Source organism: Bubalus bubalis, chromosome 5 (assembly GCF_019923935.1).
Source record: "Bubalus bubalis isolate 160015118507 breed Murrah chromosome 5, NDDB_SH_1, whole genome shotgun sequence".
Lineage (NCBI taxonomy): Eukaryota > Metazoa > Chordata > Mammalia > Artiodactyla > Bovidae > Bubalus > Bubalus bubalis.
This window is the reverse complement of record NC_059161.1, coordinates 123,590,119-123,616,075: the sequence shown is the minus strand read 5'-3', so window position 1 is coordinate 123,616,075 and position 25,957 is coordinate 123,590,119. Positions and strand designations below refer to the sequence as shown.

Below are 25,957 nucleotides of genomic sequence, written 5' to 3'. Positions count from 1 at the left end.
AAGGCCAGCAGTGGACAGAATAGCCCTGCAGGAGGGAGACCGTGTTCACCCAAGGAGATGTCTCTCGCAGGTCATCATGGGGACTGAGGAAGAGATGGGACATCTCCCGAGGTGACAGCCACCTTTTAGATACTACAGAAATTTTAGTTCCCAGCCCCTCTTCATATTCAGGAGACGGGCTTCCTGTGCTGAAAGTACTTTAGAATTTCCCATGGCTCCCCAAGGGGACTGTTTCCTTTTCATAAGCCGTGGGTGCTTTCGTCAGTATCAGACTTGTGGGTCTTGCTCCCTGCTGTCTGCCCATCGCCTAGGGGCATGCTGGCACACAGTAGGTGTGGAGTGAGCAAAGGAATGTGTGTCAAGCGTGACTTTAACGGATTGCTGGGCACGTCCCCAAAGAAGAGAATAAAACCCACCTCGAGATAATAAGACCCTGCACGGCCTCCCTCACCCTGTAATTTGGATCTCTAGGAATCGCCTTTGTTGTGGGCGACCAACCACAGGCAAAGAAAGCACCTGCTCCTCCAGCCGGTCCTCGAGGAAGGACCCCGGGCTGCCGAGCCCCTGGCTGCTTCTCCGGGCCCCTTTCCTCCGCTTCCCGGGACCTGGAGGCTCCGAGGCATCCCGGGGCTCGCAGGCAGGGTCAGCCCCAGCGCTTCCCAGCCGTGGTGGGGCGCGTCCTCAGGTGCCAACACCTCGCTCGGGGTCAGGGTTCTTTGCCTCCTCGTGCCGGCCAGAGGGCCCAGGGCAGCGTCTGCCACCCCCAGGCCTGCGAGGGTAGGAGCCAGACAACCGCGGCGCACCCCCTCTCTTCCCGGCTTCCATACTGGGGCCCCCAACGCCCAGCGGCGTCGGGCCTCGGCGCGGCCGGCTCTCCGCGGTCTCCTGCGTGCCCCCTCTCTTCGGCCCGGATCTCCGAGGCCGCGGTCCCCGCCCCGGCCAGCTCCGAGAGCGCTGGGCTCATCCGCCCTCCAGGGCTGAAGCCTGAGCTCTCAGCGCTCCCCGGCGGCTCCCGCGGGAGGGGGCGCGGCCGCCCCCGCGGCTCCACCCTCTCCGCGGGGCCGCGGCCATCTGGGGCCCCTGCCATTCGTGTCAGCTCTGGGGCCCGCGCCGAGATCGCGCGGGAGGAGGCAGCCCCTGGCAGGGGCCCGGGCCTCCCCACCGGGAGACCCCCTTTGCCAGCGCGGGTGCGGGAAGCCGGGCGCTGAGATGCCCCGAGGGGGCAGTGGCTGCGAGCTGAGCCTGGGTGGAAGCGCGTCGCAACGGACGCTGCGCCCCTGGCCACCTCGGTGACCCTCCAGGAGCCGGGACCCGAGACCCGCAGGCGGCAGCGCGGGCCCGCGAGGACCGTGCTCCTAACGTCCGCGGCGGGCGCCGGATACGGAGCCTTGGTCGGGCTCTTAGCCTCCCGACGCTCCCCCCAGCCCCCCGCGAGCTGGCAGGAGGAAATAGCGTGCGGCCCCTTTAAATTTACCCAGGAGCCCTTAAAGGAGCCCCAGGGGCCCCAGACAGGAATCCCCACCCCGGTCCAGCCCGCGCCGCCGAGCGAGCAGCCAGCCGTCCGTGCTGCCGGCCGCCCTGTGCATGCGCCCCGCGCCCCGGGGCCCCGCGCACCGAGCGCCGCGCGCCGGCCGCCGCCGGCCCCGCGGCCCCGCGCCCTGCCGCCCCGGGGCCCCGCGCCGCAGCGCAGCGCATGGAGCCTGGCGGGGACCACCGGAGCCGGAGCGGCGGCGGCGGCGGCAGCAGGGGCGGCCCCGGGCCAGCAGCGGCCTCGGCACGGGGCCGACGGCTGCCGCCCGCCGGATCGAGCGGCAGCGCGGAACCCGAGGAGGACGACGGCGGTAAGAGCTGGCTGGGGCCGGCGGCTCGGGCGGGGGCCCCGGCGTGGGGGAGGGGAGGGCTGCGGCTCCGGGCTCCGGGCCCCTCTTCGCCGCCGAACAAAGCGGGGGACGCGGGCAGGGCGGGCGGGGGCGCCACCTGGCGGGCGCGGATTGTGGCTGCAGCGCCAGCGGCGGAGCCCCCCGCCCAGCTCCCGGGGTTGGCCCGCGGGGCTCGGGCGGATCCCCTCCCCCTTAAAGGGCCCCGCGGCCCCCGCCTCGGAGGCCGAGCTGGAGGGGCCCCGAAGGACCTGGCCTGGCGCCGCGGGGCGCGCGCTCTAGGCTGTTGGGACTTGCGTCCCCCGTCCCTTTCTCTTTCAGACTCCCAGGTGGTCTCCCTTAACCAGCTGTCTCTTAAAAAGTCTGCCCAGACCGTGGGTCCCTTTCCGGGGCTTCCCTCCAGAGGAACTGAGCTGGGGACTCCGCTGCTTTAAGTTGGGCTGTCTTCTCTGGGGCCTCCCTAGAGAAGGGCACCCTTTTTCTTTTTCCCCTATATTCTCCCTGGAAGAGAGCATGGCTTGCGCCTCTTGGGGACCTATCAGTACCTTCCCCACGGGCGGGCAGTTTTTAAAGAGATGGGCTCGCCCACAATGTCATTCACTCCCCTTCTATCCGCGCGTTACCCCTCCCATCTTTTCAGAAATTTTGCCACAATTTGTCAGCTATAGCGAGACCAGCCAGTCCTCCCCGTTTGCTCTCAAAGGAGGCTGTTTCTCTATGCGGGGTCAACGGCTTAAGAGCCCTGAAGCTTGCGTCCAGGCTCTGGAGCTTCACCCCTAATCCCGGAGCTCCCCTCCCAGAAATTCCCCATCCCCTTTTGTTTTTAAAGACTCCCAGCTCCTCCCCTTTTTTCGGCTCTTAAAGGGCCAGTCCACCTTAGACTAACAGATCCGGCGCTGGAAGGATGCTGAGACCAGCTAGCTATCCAGTGCCTTTGCAGACAAAGACACTCAGGCCCAGAGAGCGGACATCACCTACCAAAGGTCACAGAGCAAGTTACCAGTGAAGCCCGGAGTCAAACCCAGGTTTCTGACTCTGAAACTAGCGCTTTCTTTTTCTTCTATGTACTTAAAACAAAGCCAAACAAAAACAGGGTGACAGGAGCCCCCTCTGATCCTGGCTTTTGTTTTCCATACGGTGAGATTCTCTACTGGGAGGATGACCACACCTGTCTGTTCTGCCTATTTGGCCAGGAGACCCTTTTCTAAATGAAATACGGTCCAAATTGTAGGGAAAGTGGGGGCTACTGCTCAGGGTCTCCGTTTGGCAAAAGGGGACACCACTGGGTTGGTGGCCTCTCCACTGCCTGCCCACTGGTTGCTGGGCAGTTGCCAGCTCCGGGCCAGAGCAAAAAATAAATCCCCAGAAAGACTTAATGGATTCCGGTGGGTGGTGGCCACTCCCTGCTGCAGTATCTTCAGTAGCCACTCTGGTGGCCCTCCTGCTGGCCCCTTCCAGTCATCAGCTCTCCCAGACTCTAGTCCTAAAAACTCCTTTCTCTGGAGGTGCTGACAGCTTTGTCATGGGGTCTCTTAATTTGGGGACCTGACAATGCTTAGTACCCCTTAAAAAGGGCCTCTTAGGAGGGTGTATTTGAGGCATTATTGCAGAAAGGGAAAAAGATCATCTTTGGGTGGGGCCCTCCGGGCTGGGGCCTCGGGCAGTGGGTCCTGTGTGCAGACAGATGCCCCCTTTGTTCTCTGGCCCCGCTGCCCGCTCTGCTCCGGCTATAACCGCCGCAGCAGGCTGCTCCCCTGGCTTTACCCAGACAGTGCTCATCCAGAAGGGGTGCCTTGCAGAACCTGCTGCCTCCTTGGCCTTCACCTTTGTTTTTTGATAAAAATTAGAGCTGTGCCCTGCATTCTTTTGTTCCTGATCCTCTCTTAAAGGGGTCTCACTCTTTGTAAAGGACCAATGTTTTGACTCCCTGCTCTGCCACCTCCCTTTGATTGCTCTTGTAGTCCCTTTCCTGCCCCTGAACAGACCTCTCTCCCACCTCTGTTCTCTTGCAAAATGGAAGCCCTAGGTTCTTTCCCTAGAAATCTTAGAGACTGAGAAACTGTCTCCCTTTCCCCCCCCTTCAGGGCAAGATCTTCAGCTGGAAGGGGGTGCCTTAGGGTCCTGGGGGAATGCCCCCCTGCCCTCCTCCAGGGCCAGGGGACCAGCATCTTCAGGCAGGAAATACTCAGACCACTGTGAGGCCCGGGCCTCGAGGCCTGGAAAAAGCCGCATTCCTGGCCGTGACCATCGTCGCTACTACCATGACCACTGGCGGCTGGAGTACCTGATGGACTTCAACCCTGCCCGGCACGGCATGGTGTGCATGGTGTGCGGCAGCTCCCTGGCCACTCTCAAGCTCAGCACCATCAAGCGACACATCCGTCAAAAGCACCCTTACTCCCTGCACTGGAGTCCCCGGGAGAAGGAAGTCATCAGCAACAGCTGGGATGCCCACTTGGGGCTGGGGGCCTGCGGAGAGGCCGAGGGGCTGGGGGCCCAGGGGCCTGAGGAGGAGGAGGACGACGAGGAGGAGGAGGAGGAGGAAGGGGCTGGCCTCCAGGCTAGCCTGCCCAAGGGCCCAGGTAATGTCCGACTTGGGGAAGCTGGGGCCTGGGTGGTGGATGGGGCCAGGTGGGGCCAGCCCGGCCTTCCTGGCCAACTAGCTGGTTTCCTGGAGCAAGCTACTGCTTGCTTTTGGGGTGAGCTTTGCTTATTGGACAGTAGTGGGTGAGGGACCGTAGGACAAGATCTCCAGTATCACAGACAGTTTTGACATTCTTTAGTTTTACAAGGATCCAGGGAGTGGAAGCTGGAGAGAGGCCTGGGAGCAGAGGGTACTGGAAAGGTATGACAGTGAAGTCTAGGGAAGGGGCTAGAATCTGGACCTGGGGTGGAGTCGGCTCGGGCTGAGGGTTTGTGTGCAGGCGGATTAGGAGATGAAGGAGTTAAGACTTGAGGGGAGAGGAAGGGAAGGGCAAAGGTTAGGCAAAGGACTCAGAGTCAGAGTGAGGGAGAGGCCTGTGGCTGGAGGTCCTGGCTGTGGTCGGGGGGCTCTCCCAGAGGGCCAGCATCTCAGTCCCTTCCCTCCCTCCAACCCTTTCAGGCAAAGCCCCAGCTGGTGGGGGCAGCCGGCGCCAGAGGCGAGGGGGCCCAGGGGCACCCCGGGCTCGGCGTGGGTGCCTCTCTGCCTCCCGGAGGGCTGGGGGCAGCAGGGGGCTGGGTGCCCGGCGGCTGGAGCGGAGGCTGAAGGAGTCCCTGCAGAACTGGTTCCGGGCAGAGTGTCTCATGGATTATGACCCGCGGGGGAACCGGCTGGTGTGCATGGCCTGTGGCCGGGCACTGCCCAGCTTGCAGCTGGACGACATCCGTGCCCACGTGCTGGAGGTGCACCCCAGCTGCCTGGGGCTCCGTGGCCCCCAGCGCAGGGCCCCCCAGCGTAGTGCCCTGCTGCAGGCTTCGGGTGGCCAGCCGGAGGCGCTGTCTGAGCTCACCCAGTCCTCACCAGGTGCGAGGCCCCTCGCATGGCCAGGACCCCTTCATATAAGGGCTGCAAAGTGAGGTCTGTGGCCAAAACTGGGAGGGACTCATCTCTCCCTGCCTCCACATAGATACACACACACGCCCCTCCCCCCACATAGACACCCACACCTCCCAGACACACACAGAGGTTCTGGTTGTGGGGGGGGGGGGGGACGCATCTCTCCCCCCTCAACATAGACACACATACCCCTCCCACACCACGGTGCCCCCATAGACACGCACACAGATTCTGGTGGGGCTTCTAGCTTAGGGCTGGGATGAGAAGCAAGGGACCCCCTCTTTGTGGGTAAGGGCAACCCAGCCAGCAAGCTGAGCCCCTCTCCCTCACCCCTTCCCCAACAGACGATGACCTCGTCCCCCAGGACCTGACCAGCAAGAGCCGGGACCCGGCCCCCGCTGCTGGAGCCCAGTCCTCTCAGGATCTCAGCCTCCCAGACGTAAAGGAAGAGGCTGGCTGGGTCCCTGAGAGGGTGCCCGGGCCGGCAGGGGAGGAGGAGCCGGAGGAGGGCGAGAGGGTGGGGGTCCCCGGCCGGTCTGCGCGGGGCCGCGACCCCCGCCGCTACTGCCCGGAGCGCTGGCGGCTGGAGTACCTCCTGGAGTTGGACGGCGGCCGGCGCGGCTTGGTGTGCCTGGCATGCGGGGGCGCGCTGGCCTCGCTCAAGATGAGCACCATCAAGCGGCACATCCGCCGGCGCCACCCGGGCTCGGCGCGCCTCGGCGGGCCAGTCGGGGCCCTCATCGCCCAGGAGTGGAGCGAGAAGGCCGCCCACCTGCTGGCCATGGGGCTGCCCTGCCCCGAATCGCCCGGGGACCCCGCCGCACCCAGCACAGCCGCAGCCTCCGAGGAGGGGGGAGGGGCAGAGAAGGAGCAGCCAGAGGAGGAGGAGTGGTGGGGTGAGCTGGGTCAGAGCAGGTGGAGAGGGAGAGGGGCTAGGGGTAGAAGGCGGGTGGGCACAGTAGAAGGTCGAAGGGGAGACGGGAGGCTGGCAGCACCGGAGGGCACGGGTAGGGGGGTCACGAGGCCGGGACACTCCAGCGTGGTCCTTTGTTCCATCCTAGGCGACGTCTCGCTCTCCCCCGGGGAACCGTCGGAGCGGCAGGCGGAAGAAGAAGAGGACGACGAGGACGGCCCGGATCCCGGGGCGCTCGCCTTCCCTCCGCCGCCGCCGCCGCCCCCACCTCCCCCGCCCCGCAGCCGAGAGCAGCGGCGGAACTACCAGCCGCGCTGGCGGGGCGAGTACCTGATGGACTACGACGGCAGCCGGCGCGGTCTGGTGTGCATGGTGTGCGGGGGCGCGCTGGCCACGCTCAAGGTCAGCACCATCAAGCGGCACATTCTGCAGGTGCACCCCTTCTCCATGGACTTCACGCCCGAGGAGCGCCAGACCATCCTGGAGGCCTACGAGGAGGCGGCGCTGCGCTGCTACGGTCACGAGGGCTTCGGGCCGCCCGCCCCGGCGGCGCCGCGCGACGGCGGCGCGGACCTCAAGGCGGGCGCCGTGTGTCGGGCGTAGATCACTCGAGGGGGAGGGCGGCGGTGCCAAGCCGGCTCCCCCGGTTCCCCGCGGCCCTGGCCGCTGCCCACCCCCGCTGGCCGGGCAGGGTGGAGACTCGGGACTGGGGTGGGGTGGGGGGTTCAAGCTAGTGCGGGCGCCGCGGGAAGCGCGCTCTCCACCTCGGACCCGGAGCCCGGGCCCTCGCCGCTCAAGGCGGCTAGTTCCTGGGAAGCCTCAGTCTGTGCACGGAGAGTTTTCGGCCCCCGGTCACACCCCGCCAGGCCAGGCTTGGGCGGGCGGGGCGCCGTCAGTATTAGGGTCCCAAGTAGGTGGAGCGGAGGGGGTGTAGAAGGGACGCGCCGGTCCCTTTTCCTTGGCTTGGTTGGGCGCCCAGGTTTCACAGAGGCACGCCGGCAGGCACGGCTCTCGGGGGTCGGGGCCGGCTGCCCCCCAGCCGTTCGTTACTGGCCGTCGCGGCCGCTCGGTGGCCTGGACTGCGGACGAGGGCCTTCCTCGGGTGGAGGGGCAGTGGGGCCTGGGAGCCTGCCGGCCCGCGGGCGGGAGGGCGGGGCCAACCCCCAGCTCCGCCCATAGGGCGGGCCCTGCGGGGCCGCCCCGCCCTCCTTCCCGGCCCCTGCCACGCCCGCCGGCGCCGCGAACTTGTAAAGGGATTAGCACTTTCTTCCTTTGCTCGCCTGCTCCGAAGGTCTCCCTGTACCCCTAAGCTCAGTCAGGCGCGCCTGCTTCAAGCGCCCTCAGTCCGAGTCCGGGACACTGGAGGTCCCGGCAGTTGGCGTTCTGTTCCCGTCCCCTCCCTCCCCCCCCCTTTTGTACGCCGTGGACGTGCCACCCATTCGTAGCCCTCTGGGCCTGGGGCCCGGCCTCGGCCTTCCTTTCTCTCCTCTCCGCGGCAGAGCCAGGCCGCAAGGGGCCGGGAACGGGCCCCGCGATCTCCCAGGCAGGTCCGAGAGGGATGTGTACATTCATTCTCCTGTGGAGAATAGGTGGCCCCGGGATCAGGCCCTTTTTGCTCTTTGTATTTTATTTTGAAACTGTATTTAATGCTTTTATATGAGAGGGGGAGGGGCGGGAAGAGAGCTGTCCGTCACCCTTATGTGCAAATGTCTTATTTATTATGCGTGTATCAGAGATAAGCTGTGAGGTGGTGGAGGAAGGACCTAAAGGTAGGAGAGAGGAGGCGCGGACAGGAGGACCCTAAACATCATAGACTAATGTGTGCCTCACCAGGTTCCTCCGAGGAGTCTCTAGTAACCCACTGGCGCTCTTCACATAGCCAGGCCGGTTCCTTTGGTCTTAAAGGCTTGAGTGGGGAGATCAGCGGGTGGGGACTTCAGGGCTGGGTCTGGAGGGGTAGCGGCCCTGGCAGCCGCCTCTGTGGCTGGGAAAGCAGAGAGCAGAGAGGAAAGCCTTCCTTATCTCAGTGCTCCCAGGCCAGAGCCCACGGTTCAAGTGCCTCAGGCCCGGTCCCCTTGACTTCTGATTGGGAATTGAATTTTATACCACGGATTTTGTAGCATTTTTTATATAACTCAAGATTGTCTGAGCTGGAAAGACCTTGGAGATCAACCAGTACCTGCCCCCACCCCTTTCACAGATAGGTAAGATGGAGTCCAGGAACTGAAATTATCACACACCAGGTAGGAGCAGTACTAGGACTAGAATAAAAACCTCAACTCCCAGTTCAGTGTTCTTTGCACTACACCACATGGCCTCCCCATCTCTGGTAAGTTAAAATTTTTTACGGTTAGGCCTGCCGAAGGATGGAGTGTGCAGCTGGGCTCTGCAGGCCCTCCCAGTGCAGTTGTGGGCTCCTGGGAGTGACAAAGAGCAGCACACTCCTGGAACAAGTATTCAGCAAGGCAGTCCTGCCACTATTGGCTTCGGCTGGAGGGTGCCAGCAGCAGCTTTCCTGACCAGAACTGCACAAGTAGGGCTGACTGCCACCTGGCCCAAGGCCTCCCTGCTGGGCAAAGGCTCTGGCATTGTTTTGTTGATGCCACCAGGGGTTCAGGAAATACTGCATGGGCTGTCACTCGTCTAAAAAGTGAATTCCTAGCGTTTGAACCTCCAGGTTTTTTTGAGACAGTATTAAAAGAGCAGGGATTATGGATGGCCCCAGGTTGGGTACTGCCATTCTTTTATTTTCCTTCATGCATGTTGTTTTCAGATCCAGGAGTGCTCTGCCACTTTCGCTACTCTGCCTATTCAAAAACAGGCAGACTGGGGCAACTATCCTAGTCATCCACACCCTCTGCCGAAGTTCAGGTAAGCCAGGGCAGAGAGCAGGGTGAGAATGGTTTTTGCTCTCGATAGGCAGGGAGAGGCCTTAGGAGGGCAGCAGTGGGTCTCTTCATTAAGAAGCAGCCCCAAGCACTCCACTGGTTCTCAAAAGTGTAGCCAACAGAAATTAGTAGAAATGCAAATTCTTGGGCGGCACCTTATGGATCAGAAACTGGCGTGGAGCCTAGCAATCTGTTTTGATAAGCCCTCCAGTGATCACAAGGCACGCTGAAGTTCTGAGCACCAGTGAACTGCGTAGTGGTACTGGAGTTATTACTACTTTGCAGCTATTTTAGCCTCTTGAATTAACAGGAGATTAGGTGGTTCTCATCTCTAGGTGCCTCCTCCTTGCCTTGGGAGTCTGATATGAACAGGTGAAGTTTCTTCATGAATTTTTTTTGTTAATGGTATGCTTGCTATTATGGCCAATATGTAAATGTTACTCTGAATACATATTTATATACCATGTTAGTGACATTATTTGAACATTTGTATGCGTATTTGTGAAGTTGTTTGCATCAGTTACTTTTTTAAAATTTCAGCCTAAGTTTTCTAAGAGGTATGTTGAATTAAAAAAAGCAGCTTAAGGGTCATTGGCAGCCTTAGTTTTGGGAAAGAGCAAAGACCTGATGGAAAAGTTTCCATTTTCCATGGTGACTGAGTCTCATTTTAAGTACATTGTGACTGTGGGAGTTACAGGCTGCTTCATTCATGTTGCAGGTGGGGGAACCCTCCTAGGTTGGTGTGAACTGGACAACAGACCCCCCTGGCCCTTTCCACTCACCATCTTTCTCCTGCGGTCCCCTCTTAAGAGGGTCTCTTATTTTCTTTCAGAAACCAAATGCACAGCTTTGTTCTACTATGGAAATTCTGCAATCTTGGAAATCACTACTAGTATCAACTATTAATCACTTTTTAAAGCCTGGAAGGTGGAGTGGGGATGGGGGCCAGTGGAAGGCTTGTTTGGTTCTTACTTTACCCAAACTGTGTATAAAGAATAAAGTTAGCAGAATGACAGCACAGTCACTGTTCTTTTTTTCTTTTTTATTAATACCACATCAATTTGCATTTTACAGGAACCAAGATTCAAGCTCCTTGGTGCTACTGTACTTTTATGTTGCACGCACATATATGCACACAGTTTCATTAGTAATTTTTCACCTATAGATTTTTCTTAAAAAAAAAAAAAAAAAAAATTCCTGTGTGGCACAAAGATCTGTCCAATCAATCTGAACACAGCAGTGACAAAGCAAAAGCTAGGTGTGGAGGCTTCCTGTGCGGGGAAAGGCCCTTTGGAGGGGAAGCCCACAAAGACAATCAGTGCACTGAGTTCTTGGGAAGGCGAAGGAATGCAGGTGGAGAGTGCACTTCCTACCATGACATGGAATGAGTGAAAACATTTCAGGAGGAAAGGGGGCTAAGAAAATAAGAGTGGAGTAAGGCAAGGTACGTTTTACCCATCTAAATTCCCAAGTAATTTCCTCAACAAAGTAGAAAGAAAAGGTCCTTCCACTACCTTCTACAGAGCTGCACTGCTTTGGGACCGTCAAAGATTATAGCCCTTACTTTAAAGTCACCAGTGCATATTCTGTCTGGATTATCATGACTGTCAGTTACAACCTGAAAGAATTCGCAGATGATTTTCCTTCAAGTTTACTGAATTTTAATGTTGGAAGGGGAGGAAGACATTAAGTCTCAAGTGGGAATCAAAGATTCCCAAATGCCCTCCATCTGATATCAACGTGAACTGTTTGTTGTCTTTTAATTGCGCATGGAGCCCGCCAACACAATCTGCCCTGCCTGGTCACCCTTACCTAAAGCTTCTTGGAAAACACTCTCAAAAGGAGGACCCTGCACCATGGTACAGGTGCTGAGACAGCTTAAGTGCCTGAAAATGGAAGGAATCCTCAAATAACACACGGCCAATAAGCTAGCCTCCAAGTTAAAACTCCACCTGAACCACAAAGTGCACCTCCCTACACTCACCTGTGGTGTCTTAACCACAGATACGGTCTCCGCGCAGGCCAGCGCAGTTTTGGTCCTCAGGGTAAAACGATGAGCACAGGTTAAAGATGGAGTGTGCAGGGAAAAGAGAAAAAGGCCTTTGTGTTTCTGTAGCTCACCTCTTGAGAATGTTTCCCCGCCATGGACTGAGACAGGATTACAATAACTCAATAATGGAGGAGCCCACATGCAGATTAATTTTTTTTTTCTCTAACAAGTTTACAGCAGTGTACAGCAGTTACAGACATTTACTTTATAATAAGAAAAGTACAACCATATTTATTGAACTTGAGGGGAGGAAAGAGGGAGGAAAGCACATTCAGGAATAAGCTCTCCAACTACAGCTCAGAACTGGTGTCCAGAACAAACGACACAGACACCACCGTCCCCCATGCGGAGCCTTTCCTTCCTGAGGACGCTCGGGAGTCACAGCAGCGCTCCTGTGCGCTCCTCCGTCCGACCTTCCAGCTCCATTCTTGGTTATCAGATGGTACTCTGGGAATCAGGAATCATCACTATCAACTATAAGTTATTCACAGAGTTGAAAGCTATATCATTAAATGAAGAAGAAGAAAATTAGGAGTAGCTGCTCACGTCGTGGGGCAGAAAGATGGGATCAGAGGACTGCAAAACAACAACAAAAACAAGGGAAGGATCCCATTCTTGTCCCCAGATAATTTCTTCATAAGTTAATCATTATTTCTTAACTTAAAAATAAGGGCAAAACTATGATGGGAAGCTATAGAAGACTGACTAGTCCTTGAAATTTGGATACAAGAACCCAAGAGATGTGTTTTAATTTTTCATTTTCTCCTTTACCTCCAATTTTCCCCCTCCTTTCAAGTTACAGGTAAAAGCTCCACCATCATTAAGGTACTGACTTATCCTATTAATTTGACTCTTTCTTTATTCTTTTGGGTTTTCTAAGATATCAGTTCTTGTTTAAGTCCAACAATTCTTGTGCTTGATACTGAGGGTAGAGGGAAAGGAGGGGAGAAAACACCAAATAAAAAAAAGCTTGGAATGCAGGCTCAAGCTGACACCGAGCATGTTCCTTCATAGTACAAGTAACAACGTTATAACTATTAAATGGTGTTTTAGTAACTGTTGTGTTTCTGGTTTCCATGTACTTATTCTGCCTTTTTTTTTGCGATTCCAGGGAGTTTTGCTTGGATCCTATTGGGAAAAGGAAAGAAAAAAAGAGTGAAAATACAGACATTAGTTGTAGATTTTTGTTTTAACACTGATCCTAGAAGACAGCTCTGGGACTCACTAGTGTCCTGAGAACAACACTCCCATTTTCACTGGGCAGGGGCTGAGTCTGGCCTGGGATGAGCCGAAGAGAGCCCCCAAGATCCACCTGCTCCCTGCCGCTGAGCCTGCTGCCTGTCCTCTCTTGCTGCCCAAACCTCCTGGCTCCCTTCTCTGGGGATGACAGAGAATGAGGTACACGTAAGCACACTGCCTGCTGGCTCTGCTCTGTAGGAATAAGCAACAACCATATACAAATCTGTGTGAACTGCCCTTGCTGGGCTTTAGCTCCAGTGTCTACCTAAGAAAGCAAAAAAGTAGGTAAAGATCCTGCATTAAGTCTGGGCTGTCTGGATATGGACAAGGTTTCCTCATATCAAAGCTAGAAAAAGCACCGAAACCTGGGGTGTGAAAGGTAGGGGGCGGGCACAAAGAGAATTTAACTGCTGTGATGCTTTGTTTCTTAAAGAGTATCTGAAGAAAATATGGAAAAATATTAACTTATAGTTCCTTGATATAGGGAGTCATAAAAATTCTACCAGTATTTTATTATTTGATTTAAATATGAAACTGATTAAAACAGAAGGATATGTAGTCTTAGAGGTAGTTCTGAGCTTTAATATATTTATTTACTACAAGTTTTATTTCTGAAAAGGGAAAGAAGAGTTTGGCTTAATATTGATATTTGTGAAACTAAATGGTGAGTAGACAACCACAAACATTTAAAAACCAGTTCAAAAAGGCAGAGTGGTCCTAACTCTGTTGATCCTTTTCAGTTTAAGATACAAAGAATGCTTTACAAAGGAGCAGATGAAATAATTTCTAGTAAAATGAAACTATTAACAAAGCTTTTCCTTTTCCCCAGGATAAAAATTACTTTCTTTGGCATTAGCATTTTACATAGGAGACTAAAAACAACTGGGGGGAAAAAAGCTCATGTCATGATGAAATGTGGAACCTAAGCATACTCACTTTTCAACAATTGACTTGGTCTGATCGCGGGCGATGCCAACATAGTGATCAATCTGGGTCTTCAAGGAAGAAAAGTCATTCAGTTGTGGCAACACACAGATTAACAATTTTCCTGAAGGTAAGATTCTTTAGCCTAGTTTAACCATCATTTTCTCAATACCAGAAACTGTGTGTCTAATCTACATTCAGTAAACACAAATATGTTCTGACTCCTGGTGAGACTAATTCATTTAATACCAAAAAGCCATGAATCAAGTCAGATGATGGACGACAGTCTATCAAGAATAACTTCACAGCAGCCAGTACACTCGGTATAAGCCACTACAATGCAGACGTCTGCTCACACTGACGGATTCCCACAACTCCTTTAATGGTTTGTTTCTTCACAGATACCAGCTCTTATTTAAGCATTTTTTTCAACTTTTTTTGGGGAACAGATCCATCTGATAAAACTCAAAAGACACACAGCATGGTAATACAGTAAATTCCCTTTCTACCCTTATCTCTTCTAGACATTCAGTTTCACTTCTTAGAGGAAACCAGTTACCAGTTTCTTGTAGGCACTTGACTTGTAAAATTAGACTGTAAAAACGGCTAGGAAAAGATTGCTGTGCACTTTCAATGCCTAAAAAATGAACTAGGGACTTCCCTGGTGGTCAAGTGGCTAAGACTCTGTGCTCCCAATGGAGGGGGCCCGGGTTCAATTCCTGTTCAGGGAACTAGATCCCATATACTGCAACTAAAGATCTGATGTAGCCAAATAAATAAAGAAATAAAAAAAGAACTAAAATTAGTCATACATTAACTGGCATATCTGACTCAAAAACAGACAAATGCTTACCTTGTACTTCTCATAGACAATTGGAATGCTGAAAACGAGTAGTTCAGCTGTAAGAAAGAATCATGAGACACGGCAAGTGTCAATGGAGACAGTCACAAAGTCTGAGTAACAGGGATATTTTTCCTCATGAAATACAGGGAAACACAGAACTTCATCAATATGAGAAATCCTGGCCAGGGCTCTCAACTAAGGACAGTTAGATACAGGTATATAGTCTTCCTTCTTGTACCACTAATAATTTCCAAATTATGAAGATCCTCATATTTAAACCAAATCTCGACAACTCTCCTGTATTTCTAGTTATCTGGATGTTTCTTTATAGGTGGGACCATTTAATAAACCTGTGCCCACAAACACAGGTTCCTCCAATAACTAGTCAAGGCCTTTATGGATGTTAAAGGCTGGGCCAGTGTGAAAGGACTGGAGCCACGCTGAGCTCTCTTTGTTCTTACTCTTAGCAATTACTTCATAGAGACTGAAGACATTTTCCTTGCCACCTTACCAAGAATCAGAAGGGTGATCCCATTGAAAACGGCACCAACATAGGTCATCAGCCACATGAAGACAGCAAGCTGTGAAGGCCAACATCAGAGGGTTAAGCAGGAATAATCATAATGCAAAATTCAGGTTTGGCTGTGTGTAGTCACTCAGTTTGGAGAAGGCAATGGCACCCCACTCCAGTACTCTTGCCTGGAAAATCCCATGGACAGAGGAGCCTGGTAGGCTGCAGTCCATGGGGTCGCGAAGAGTCAGACATGACTGAGCGACTTCCCTTTCACTTTTCACTTTCACGCATTGGAGAAGGAAATGGCAACCCACTCCAGTGTTCTTGCCTGGAGAATCCCAAAGATGGGGGAGCCTGATGGGCTGCCGTCTATGGGGTTGCACAGAGTCGGACACGACTGAAGCGACTTAGCAGTAGTAGTCACTCAGTTGTGTCTGACTCTTTGCGATCCCATGGACTGTAGCCCACCAGGCTCCTCTCTCCAGGCAAGAATACTGGAGTGGGTTGCCATGCCTTCCACCAGGGGATCTTACAAAATTCAGGTTATTTGATGTTATTCTTTTCTAGCTAAGTCCTCATAAATTTAGTGATGTATGCCATTAATAATTTCAAGATGGTTACCTCATTTCTATTATACATTTGAGGGTGCATAAAAGAACTCAGTGGTTCTCTCAGGCCCCCAAACAGACGGTAACTGCATTTCTATCAATTACATACATTATCCTTATTCTGATGTTAGTTCCCTTGGCGCAAAGTACCTTCTTTACTAACCCCTACTTCCATTTTTATAGATTGATTGAGACAAGCATACATTTTGCTTTTGTCTGATAAAACCTTATTTACTGCCTTTCCTCTGAATTATAACTCAGTCCCTGGTTTTCCTCAGCCTCATCACCAAAAGCTGTAGAGGCAACTAACCTTTAAGGAGTCAACTAGATCCTCCACCAGAAAGAGACGAATGATGAGTTTCAGGGCCCTGTTGATGTGCACCATGGCAGCGTTCACGTAATTATGGAAAGCTTCTGAGGACAGAGTGATGTCGACATCCAGGTAGGCTCTTCCAGAAGAAGAAACAACAGTCACACATTTGACATGGCAGGAGACGACCTGTTTCTGTTAGCACAGAAGTTCTTCAGAGGGTGAAATCCCCCGAAGGGTGTGTGACATCTGCAGAGGCAGATTTTGCTAACATGGGGTGGGGGGGACATGGCTGTCATTTGGTAGGTAGAGGCAAAGCTGCCCTATGTCTGCAGTGAGGGATAGTCATGTACAATAAAGAACTGCCCAATGTCCTGCATAACTTTTACTATCTCATAGGATATTCATGAAGGTGAACCTATTTATAATTATCAAGAGCCAAGAACATATAAAAACAAAGTATTTTCCCCACAATTTTAACATATCCCGAATTGTCTAAATCTGTATTTTGTTTATACTGAAACCTTAAGATTTTTTTTTTGCCATTTTGGAAAATCACATCTGTAAGGGAGATTATAAATGTACATGCAAGTATCTGATCTAAAGTATCTTTAGTTTCTTTTTTGGTGTAGTTATTTCTAAGAAATTAAAATATTGACTGAAATGCTTGTTGTAATTGTTTACCAGTAATATTATCTATGAATTTCATTTCAAAATGATAAAGGAGGCATTATAAAATATTTGTTAAAGAAACACAAAGACCTGCGTTCTGTTCCCAGGATGCATTCTAGAACTGAGACGTAACCACCTGCTCACAATCTGCCCATTCACTCAGCACTTACTGCGTGCCCATGAGTACCAGACCCTCCACTAGGTGTAGGGATATCAGAAAAATAAAACTGCTTCTGCCTCAAACAGCCTACAGTCTTGCAGGAAAAATCAGAAGAGTAATAGGCATGTTTTTCTTTCCTGTTTATTAAGGAAATATTTACTATCAAACACAAAAGTTATAAAAATTAGATGCTGTAATTAATACAACCCAGCAAAACACATTTTATAAATCTATAACAGCGTCATGTGAAAGGAGAAAAAAAAAAACAACTTCTACATTGTAGCTTGTGGCAAAACAGTAAAATTTATCCACTCAATCAATCAACAACTACTGATTTGTTAAAACCAATTTGCAAGTAACTTTTAACATGCCACATAGAGCTTAAATCATTCCTTCTATTTTCACCAGGAGAAAAGACAAGGACCAAAGCTGCACTCAGACACTATTCTGTCATACTTCTGAGAGACCACAGAAATACTTCTTTTTCCACGAGAAGGGGTTTTAAAAACCTGCTATTTGAAAATAATAAAATACTGCCATTTGTTGATGTTAAAATTTTTTACAGGCCAAGACTTTCAAGAGGAAAGGGGTGAGAAAACATTTGTTAAATCATAGCACAGTTGGAAAAGCTAGCAACTGGATTCTACAAATGCATGACCTACTGACTTCATCATGACTTGCCCCTGGTATTAAGGTAACTAAAGGAGAGATAGGAAGGAAATCAGTAATAAAACCAAGAATATACACACTGAGTTCTGATATTGCCAAGAATGCATCCTCAACGACAACATTCCAAGGCTGTTTTAAGTATTAACTATGTGGGGCTTAAACATGTACCTGGGACCCCCTTTCACTGTGCGCTGTCCAGATGCCCTGCTTGCTCTACAGGACGACCCTGCCCAGGAATTCAGACGGTCCTTTTAGGTGAACCTCTAGTTTGTCAAAGAAGTTCCCGGCGCCTAACTTGGTCACTTCATAAAGGAGTCTCAAGCTGACGTTTCATGCCACTGATTAGCTGCATTAGGCCCTATAATTCCTGATTTCTAATCAGGTCTGATTTGAATCTGACCAGCCTCTGCAAACCCTTTCCTAAGTTGTAGAGCATTACTTATGATACTTGAACTCACTTGAATGGATGGCCTTCTTCTGATTTCTGTACAGCTTGGATGACAGACTTGTAGACCCTGAAGCTGATGGTGACAGACAGAAGAGCCAGGATGAGGTAAGAAACCACACTGATGACACTGAAAGCTGCCAGGGACAGCAGCATGATCAGTGTGGTGCCAAAGACAAAGCCAGTCTTCTTCACATCTCGCCAGAAAATCAAGTCGTGCACTGCCAACAGAAAAGGGAGCTTAAGTTAGACGACCTCTCACGAGTCACAGGGCCGGGACTGTCCACTCCGTGTTCTGCACGCCTGACACGCCTTACACTAGCGTGCAGTTACAGGTGCACCCCTCCTCAAGACAGTAAATAAAAGCCAAGGAGAATCAAACTACATCAGCGATGATTCACACTGCCAAAGGTTTTTCTGGTTTCTGGATAGGTTTATAGAAACTTAGTTTTTAGTCATGGCTACTCAAGTACAATGGAATAAAGTGTCATTTACTTTAAATGTTTCAGTAGAGCAACTGTGGGAAAAGCTTGAAAACTGTTGACTAAATTAAGCAAACCAGGCTTATAAATTATCAACAGCTGGGTCAACAGACTATAAAACCAAAGGTAACTTGACATGTGGGCCTTAGGAAGCCTCACTATGAACAAAGCTAGTGGAGGTGATGGAATTCCAGCTGAGCTATTTCCAATCCTTTCAAAGATGGATGCTGTTGAAATGCTGCACTCAGTATGCCAGCAAATTTGGAAAACTCAGCAATGGACACAGGGCTGGAAAAGGTCAGTTTCATTCCAATCCCAAAGAATGTTCAGACTACTGCACAAGTGCACTCATCTCACATGCTAGCAAAGTAATGCTCAAAATTCCCCAAGCCAGGCTTCAACAGTATGTGAACCAAGAACTTCCAGATGTTCAAGCTGGATTTAGAAAAGGCAGAGGAACCAGAGATCAAATTGCCAACACCCGTCAGATCATAGAAAAATCAAGAGAATTCCAGACAAACATCTATTTCTGCTTCACTGACTGTGCTAAAGCCTTTAACTGTGTGGATCACCACAAACTGTGGAAAATTCTTAAAGAGATGGGAATACCAGACCCCCTACCTGCCTCCTGAGAAACCTGTATGCAGGTCAAGAAGCAACAGTCAGAACCAGACAGGGAACAATGGACTGGTTTCAAATCGAGAAAGGAGTACATCAAGGCTGTATATTGTCACTTTGCTTATTTAACTTATATGCAGAGTACCTCATGCAAAACGCCAGCTGGATGAAGCACAAGCTGGAATCAAGATTGCCATGAGAAATGTCAATAACCTCAGATATGCAGATAATACCACCCTTATGGCAGAAAGCGAAGAGGAACTCAAGAGCCTCTTGATGAAGGTGAAAGAGGAAAGTGAAAAAGTGGGCTTAAAACTCAACGTTAAAAAATCTAAGATCGTGGGATCCGGTCCCATCACTACATGGCAAATAGATGGGGAAACAATGGAAACAGTGACAGACTATTTTCTTGGGCTTAAAAATCACTGCAGATGTTGACTACAGCCATGAAATTAAAAGACACTTGCTCCTTGGAAGAAAAGTTATGACAAACTTAGATAGTGTATTAAAAAGCAGAGACATTATTTTGCTGACAAAGGTCTGTCTAGTCAAAGCTATGGTTTTTCCAGTAGTCATGTATGGATGTGAGAGCTGGACCATAAAGAAGGCTGAATGCCGAAGAATTAATGCTTTGGAACTGTGGTGCTGGAGAAGACTCTTGAGAGTCCCTTGGACTGCAAGGAGTTCAAACCAGTCAGTCCTAAAGGAAATCAATCCTAAATATTCATTGGAAAGACTGAAGCTGAAGCGAGAAGAAAATGGACTAGGATGGGGCAAGAGCACAGGCAGAGAGACTCCCTAGGTGCAAAGGTTATATGGCAGTTTTTTGTTTGACTTCTTTAAGTCTGAAATATTTGAAAGAAAAGCTTAGAGGATAAGGCTGGGGCCTAGACAGAAAAAGACCTTGATGCATCAGAGAAGGGAAAGGCATAAAAATGCTAGCCTAAATGCAAATCTACCTTGGTGTAAATTAGAAAAAGCCTCCCTTTCTCATGAAAACTGTGACAAGAAATAGTCAAACCTACAATGATAACCACTGTCAAACCTACAATGATTTCTCTGATGAAAATGGACTGGGATGGGGCAAGAGTACAGGCAGAGAGACTCCCTAGGAGGCTAACACAGGGGTTCAAGTCAGAGATGATGGGCGTTTAGATTAGGTCAGGATGGAGCGGAGTGGAAACACAGACTGTATTTTGGAGGCAGGACAGTCAGAACTTGATGATGAACTGATGTGGGAGGTGACAGAGGGAAATAAATATGGATGAGATCTAGTTTTGGGGCCTGAGCAAATGGATCAATGTGGTGTCATTTACTGAGATGAGAAAAAGCAGAGTAGAGAGCATGTTAGTTCTGGATGGATGTCTAGAGATATACACAGAGAAGGTGGTCAGATCTAGCAGTATGGAGCACACAGGACAAGTCTGAGCTGGAGATGGCACATATGGAAACCACCAGCACACAAATAATATTAAAAGTCATGAAAATGGATAAGGTTACCTAGTTTATAGGGAAGAAGGCCCAGGCTTAATTCTGAGGTGCTCCAATATTTAGTAGCTGAGTAAAAGTAGAGGAGCTGGAGAAAGGATACAGAGGAAGTAACCAAGGAAATGGGGATAACTAGGAGTATGGAGTCACAGAAGCTGACCCAGGAGTGCTTTGTGGAGAAGGGTGTGGAAACTGGCTAATTGTGCTGAGGCTGAAAAAGGGACTTAGTAATATGGAGATCGTTGGTGTCCGATCAGAGCGGTTCAGTGAATAGCTGGAGGGGGTTGAAGAGGAATTACTGGTGAGACATGGAGGCAGTGTGAGAGAAAACGCTTAAGAAGTGTGGGTATGAAGGGGAGTAGAACATCTGGAGCCAAGGGTTTTCAAAGATGGGAAACACTAAGGCATGCTTATATGTTTTATAAGAATGCTAATAAAGCTTGCTTTAGTCACAAACAAGGAGAGACTGAAGACAGGAAGCAGAAGCAGTGAAGTCCTGGAGAAAGAAGGGATGGAGCAGAGCCCAGGCGGAGGTGGGTAACCTTGAAGAGGATGAAGAGAGACACAGGCCCATTCACAGATCTGAAGAATGGAAGAGGAGGGATTCCCTTCTGGATGTTTCTGTTTTCTCAACAAAAGGGAGATGAGGTCATCAGCTGGAATTGGGGGCAGGGGGGTGACAATGGCTTATCGAGTGAGGAAAAGATATGAAATGGTTGTTTCAGAAAACTGCAAGTGGAAATTCCCTGGAGGTCCAGTGTTGAAGACCCTGCACTCCAACTGCTTCCATAGGGGGCGCAGGTTTGACCCCTGGTTGGGGAACTAAGATCCCGCATGCCATGCAGCATGGCAGAAAAAAGAAAAGAAAATCAGAAGTGTCTTAAAACTGTTAAAAGAAAAAACAGGAGTAAATCTTTGTGATCCTGGATTAGGCAATGGTTTCTCCGATACAATACCCAAAGCAAAGATCACACACACACACACACACACACACACACACACGATAAACTGGGTTTCCCTGGTGGCTCAGATGGTAATGAATATTTCTGCAATGCGGGAGACCCGAGTTTGATCCCTGGGTCGGGAAAATCCCCTGGAGAAGGGAATGGCAACCCACTCCAGTACACCAAAAGAAAAAAAAAGAACAAAAAGATAAATTGGACTATATCAAAATTAAAAACCTTTGTGTTATAAACAGTACCAAGAAAATGACAAGAAAACTCATAGAGTAAGAGGACATATTTTCAAATTATTTATCTAATAGGGTTAATTGAGTTATAACTCAATAATAAAAAGAAGAGCTTAAATGAAAAAAAGTAAAAAAAATGAGAAAGGAGCCAAACAGACATTTCTCCAAAGATATGCAAATGGCCCATAAGTATATAAAAAGAGGCTTAACATCATTAGTCATTAGTGAAATGTAAATCAAAACCACGATAAGCCCACTAAATTGGCTATAATAAAAAACATAATAACAAATATTGGCAAGGATGCGGAGAAACCTCATGCATTCCCAGTGGGAATGAAAAATGTTGCAACTGCTTTGGAAAACAATTTGGCAGTTCCTCAGAAAGTGAAACAGAATTATTATATGACCCAGGAATTCCACTCTTAAGCAAATGTGCAAGAGAAATAAAAACATACAACACAAAAATTTATGTACACCAGTGTTCACAGAAGCATTATTCATAACAAGGAAAACGTAGAAACAATCTAAACATCCATCAACTGATGAATGGACAAATAAAATGAGCATTTCCATACAATGCAATTATTATTTGGCCATAAAAAGGAATGAAGTTCCAATACTACATATTATAACATAGATAAAATGTAAAAACATTATGCCAACTGTAACACATGAATTATAAAATCCCACATATTGTATGATTATGTTTATATAAAACATCTGCAACTCTGTAGAGAGAGAAAGTAAATGAGTGGTGGTTTAGGGCTGTGGTGATGAAGTTATGACCAACCTAGACAGCATATTAAAAAGCAGAGACATTACTTTGCCAATAAAGGTCCATCTAGTCAAAACTATAGTTTTTCCAGTGGTCATGTATGGATGTGAGAGTTGGACTATAAAGAAAGCTGAGTGCCAAGGAACTGATGCTTTTGAACTGTGGTGTTGGAGAGGACTCTTGAGAGTCCCTTGGACTGCAAGGTGATCCAACCAGTCCATCCTAAAGGAAATCAGTCCTGAATATTCATTAGAAGGACAGATGCTGAAGCTGAAACTCTAGTACTTTGGCCACATGATGTGAAGAGCTGACTCATTGGAAAAGACCCTGATGCTGGGGAAGATGAAGGCGGGAGGAGAAGGGGACGCCAGAGGATGAGATGGTTAGATGGCATCACTGACTCAATGGACATGAGTTTGAGTGAACTCCGGGAGTTGGTAATAGACAGGGAGGCCTGGCGTGCTGCAGTCCATGGGGTCGCAAAGAGTCGGACACGACCGAGCGACTGAACTGAACTGGTGCTGATTAGAAATGGGAAATGACTGCTAATGGGTATGGGGTTTCTTTTCTGTGGGGGAACGAAAATATTATAAAATTGGATAGTGGTGATGGAAAAAATCATTTAGTTGTAAACCTTAATGGATGAATTGTATAGTATATGAATTATATCTCAAAAAAGGTATTAAAAAAAAAAGAAATGAGACAAACTTGCAATTATAGTCAGGGATTTCAACATTCCTCTCTGAATAATGGCAGAATAAGTAGACAAAAAATCAATAGGGATATAAGACTTAAACACTATCAATCAATTTGACATTCAAAAGAACACTCTACACTTTTAACAGCAGAACATGCATTCTTTCCAAGTATGTGTAGAACATTTACCAAGATAAACTTAATTCTGGACTCAAGACACTTTTCATGATTTCTGACTATAAGGTAATTACATCAGAAACAATAACAGAAAGATACTGAGAAAACCAATGATAAACTTTGTATAAACTAAACGATATCCTGCTAAACAGCTCATAGACCAAAGGAAAAAATCAACAGGGAAATTACAAAGTATTTTGAACTGAATGAAAATAAAAATCTGTGGTGTCCAGCTAAGTGCCTATACTATAAGAGAAGAAAGATAAGAAATCAGTGATTTCATTTTCAACCTTAAAAAGCTAGAAGAAGAACTGATTGAATTCCAACTAAACAGAAGAAAGGAAAGAAAACCAGAGCAAATGTCAATGAGCAGATAACAGAAAAACAACAGAAACATCAATGAAACCAAAGTTGGTTCTTTGAGAATACCAATAAAATAGATAAAACTCTAGCTAGACTGATCAAGAAAAAGTGAAAGAATACACAAATTGCCAATATCAGGAATCAGAGAGGTGACATTGCTACAGATTCTAAAGACATTAAAAAGATAAGGGGATATTAGGATCAATGTTATGCCAATAAACTAGACAATTTAGATGCAGTGGACAAATTCTCCAATGACCAGACCATCAAAGCTCACTCAAGAAATAGACAGGGCTTCCCTGGTGGCTCAGTGGTAAAGAATCCTCCTGCCAATGCAGGAGACATGGGTTCGATTCCTGATTTGGGAAGATCCCACACGCCACGAAGCAACTAAGGCCGTGCACCACAACTACTGAGCCTGTGCTCTAGAGCCCGGCAGCCGCAACTGCGGAGCCCACGCGCTCAGCCACCACGGCCCGCGTGCCCTAGAGCCGTGCTACCCAACGAGCGAAACCACCGCAACGAGGCGCCTCACACTGCAGCTAGAGGGCAGCCCCTGCTGACCGCAGCCAGAGGAAAGCCCACGCAGCAACAAAGACCCAGCACAGCCAAATGACCAAGTTATTTTTTTTTTTTGCAAAAATGTGAGACTTAGTACTCATAAACCAGTCAATATAATTTACTACATCAACAAACTAAAGAACCATACGATCATCTTAAGAGATATGGAAAAACAAAATCCAATGTCTTCTGATAAAACTTCTCAGCAAATGAAGTTATAGAAGGGAATTTCCTTTAGTTAATAAAAGTAATCTGCAAGAAATCTAGAGCTAACATCGTATTTAATCAAAGAAGGCAAGGATATTCTCTTTTACTACTTCTATTGGCTTTAGCCAGCACGGTAAATCAAGAAAAATCAACTAAAAAGCATCAAACTAGAAAGGATGAAGTAAAACTGTCATTCACAAATGGCATGTTGCCTATGTAGAAAATCTAATGGAATCTACAAAAAAGCTAATAAATTTTAGCAAAGTTGCAGGATACAAAATTAATTCTATTTCCATGTATTAGTATTAACCATAAGAAACTGACCTAAAAACACCATTTAAAATAGCATGAAAATATGAAATACTTAAGACATAAATCTGCCAAGAGATGTATAAGACCTGTACTCTGAAATCTATAAAATGCTGCTGAGAGAAACTAATGATGACCTAAATTAATGGAAAGCTACATTGTTTTCAAATAGATGGGGAAAATGTCACATTTCATTTTCTTGGGCTCCAAAATCAACGCAGACGGTGACTACAGCCACGAAATTAAAAGACGCTTGCTCCTTAGAGGAAAAGCTATGACCAACCTAGACTGTGTATTAAAAAGCAGGGACATCACTTTGACACAAAGGTCCATATAGTCAAAGCTATGGTTTTTCCAGTAGTCATGTATGGATATGAGAGTTGGTCCATAAAGAAGGTTGATCGCTGAAGAACTGACACTTTTGAACTGTGGTGTTGGAGAAGACTCTCGAGAGTCCCTTGGACAGCAAGGAGATCAAACCAGTCAATCCTAAAGGAGATCAACCCTGAATATTCATTGAAAGGACTGATGCTGAAGCTCCTTTACTCTGGCCACCTGATGCAGAGCCGATTCACTGGAAAAGACCCTGATGCTGGGAAAAATTGAGGGCAAGAGAAAGATGCAACAGAGGATGAGATGGTTGGATGGCATCACTGACTCAATGGACATGAGTTTGAGTAAACTCAGAGAGACAGTGATGGACAGAGAAGCCTGGAGTGCTGCAGTTCATGGGGTCACAAAGAGTCAGACATGACTTAGCAACTGAACAACAACGTTGTTTTCATGGCTCTTTGCGACCCCGTGAATCGCAGCACGCCAGGCCTCCCTGTCCATCACCAGCTCCCAGAGTTCACTCACACTCACGTCCATCGAGTCAGTGATGCCATCCAGCCATCTCATCCTGTGTTGTCCCCTTCTCCTCCTGCCCCCAATCCCTCCCAGCATCAGGGTCTTTTCCAATGAGTCAACTCTTCACATGAGGTGGCCAAAGTACTGGAGTTTCAGCTTTAGCATCATTCATGGCTTAGAAGACTCAAAATTGCTAAACTGTTAATTTATCTATAATTCCAAGTAATTCTAGTCTGAATTTCAGTAGGTTTTTTGAAAATTAGAAATAGACAAACTGATTTTAAAATTCCTATGGAAATGTGAAGGACCTAAAAGAGCCAAAACAACTTTGAAGAAGAATAAAGTTAGAGGACTAGCCCTGTCTGATTTCAAGGGTTGTATAAAGTTACCACTATCAAGACACTATAGTACTGGCTTCAAGACACAGCAGAGCAATAGGCTGTCTACACACTTCAGAAATGGGTCAAATGGACAAACTAATTTTTGACAAAGCTGCTAAGACAGTTCCCTGTCTTAGGTAAGACAGGTTTCCCTGGTGGCTCAGACTATAAAGAATCTGCCTGCAATGCAGAAGACCTGGGTTCAACCCCTG

The 25,957-nt window shown here is 48.9% G+C and overlaps 2 protein-coding genes across 5 annotated transcripts in view; one reads left to right on the top strand and one right to left on the bottom strand.

The window, feature by feature from the left end:
* Positions 1–1,671: 1,671 nt before the first annotated feature.
* Positions 1,672–10,231, top strand: ZFTA (zinc finger translocation associated). 3 transcript variants are annotated; one of them, XM_025286569.2, is made up of 5 exons: positions 1,672–1,841; positions 3,962–4,459; positions 4,981–5,382; positions 5,760–6,311; positions 6,477–10,231. In XM_025286569.2, the coding sequence occupies exons 1-5, from the start codon at positions 1,694–1,696 to the stop codon at positions 6,929–6,931; spliced, it is 2,055 nt and encodes a 684-aa protein (XP_025142354.1). In that variant the 5' UTR covers positions 1,672–1,693; the 3' UTR covers positions 6,932–10,231. The 3 variants fall into 3 exon arrangements, with proteins under 3 accessions (XP_025142354.1, XP_044799573.1, XP_025142355.1); XM_025286570.2 differs by lacking the exon at positions 1,672–1,841 and adding an exon at positions 1,968–2,902; XM_044943638.1 differs by lacking the exon at positions 4,981–5,382.
* Positions 10,232–11,448: 1,217 nt separating this feature from the next.
* RTN3 (reticulon 3) overlaps positions 11,449–25,957 on the bottom strand; it is a 64,309-nt gene continuing 49,800 nt past the window's right edge. For both annotated transcript variants that reach the window (XM_006050833.3, XM_006050836.3), the window contains 6 exons: positions 17,665–17,872; positions 15,706–15,844; positions 14,785–14,854; positions 14,283–14,329; positions 13,442–13,500; positions 11,449–12,394 (listed from right to left, as the gene is read on the bottom strand). In XM_006050833.3, the coding sequence (XP_006050895.1) occupies positions 12,349–12,394; positions 13,442–13,500; positions 14,283–14,329; positions 14,785–14,854; positions 15,706–15,844; positions 17,665–17,872 (569 nt within the window). In that variant the 3' untranslated portion in view covers positions 11,449–12,348. The remainder of the gene's footprint in view (positions 12,395–13,441; positions 13,501–14,282; positions 14,330–14,784; positions 14,855–15,705; positions 15,845–17,664; positions 17,873–25,957) is intronic.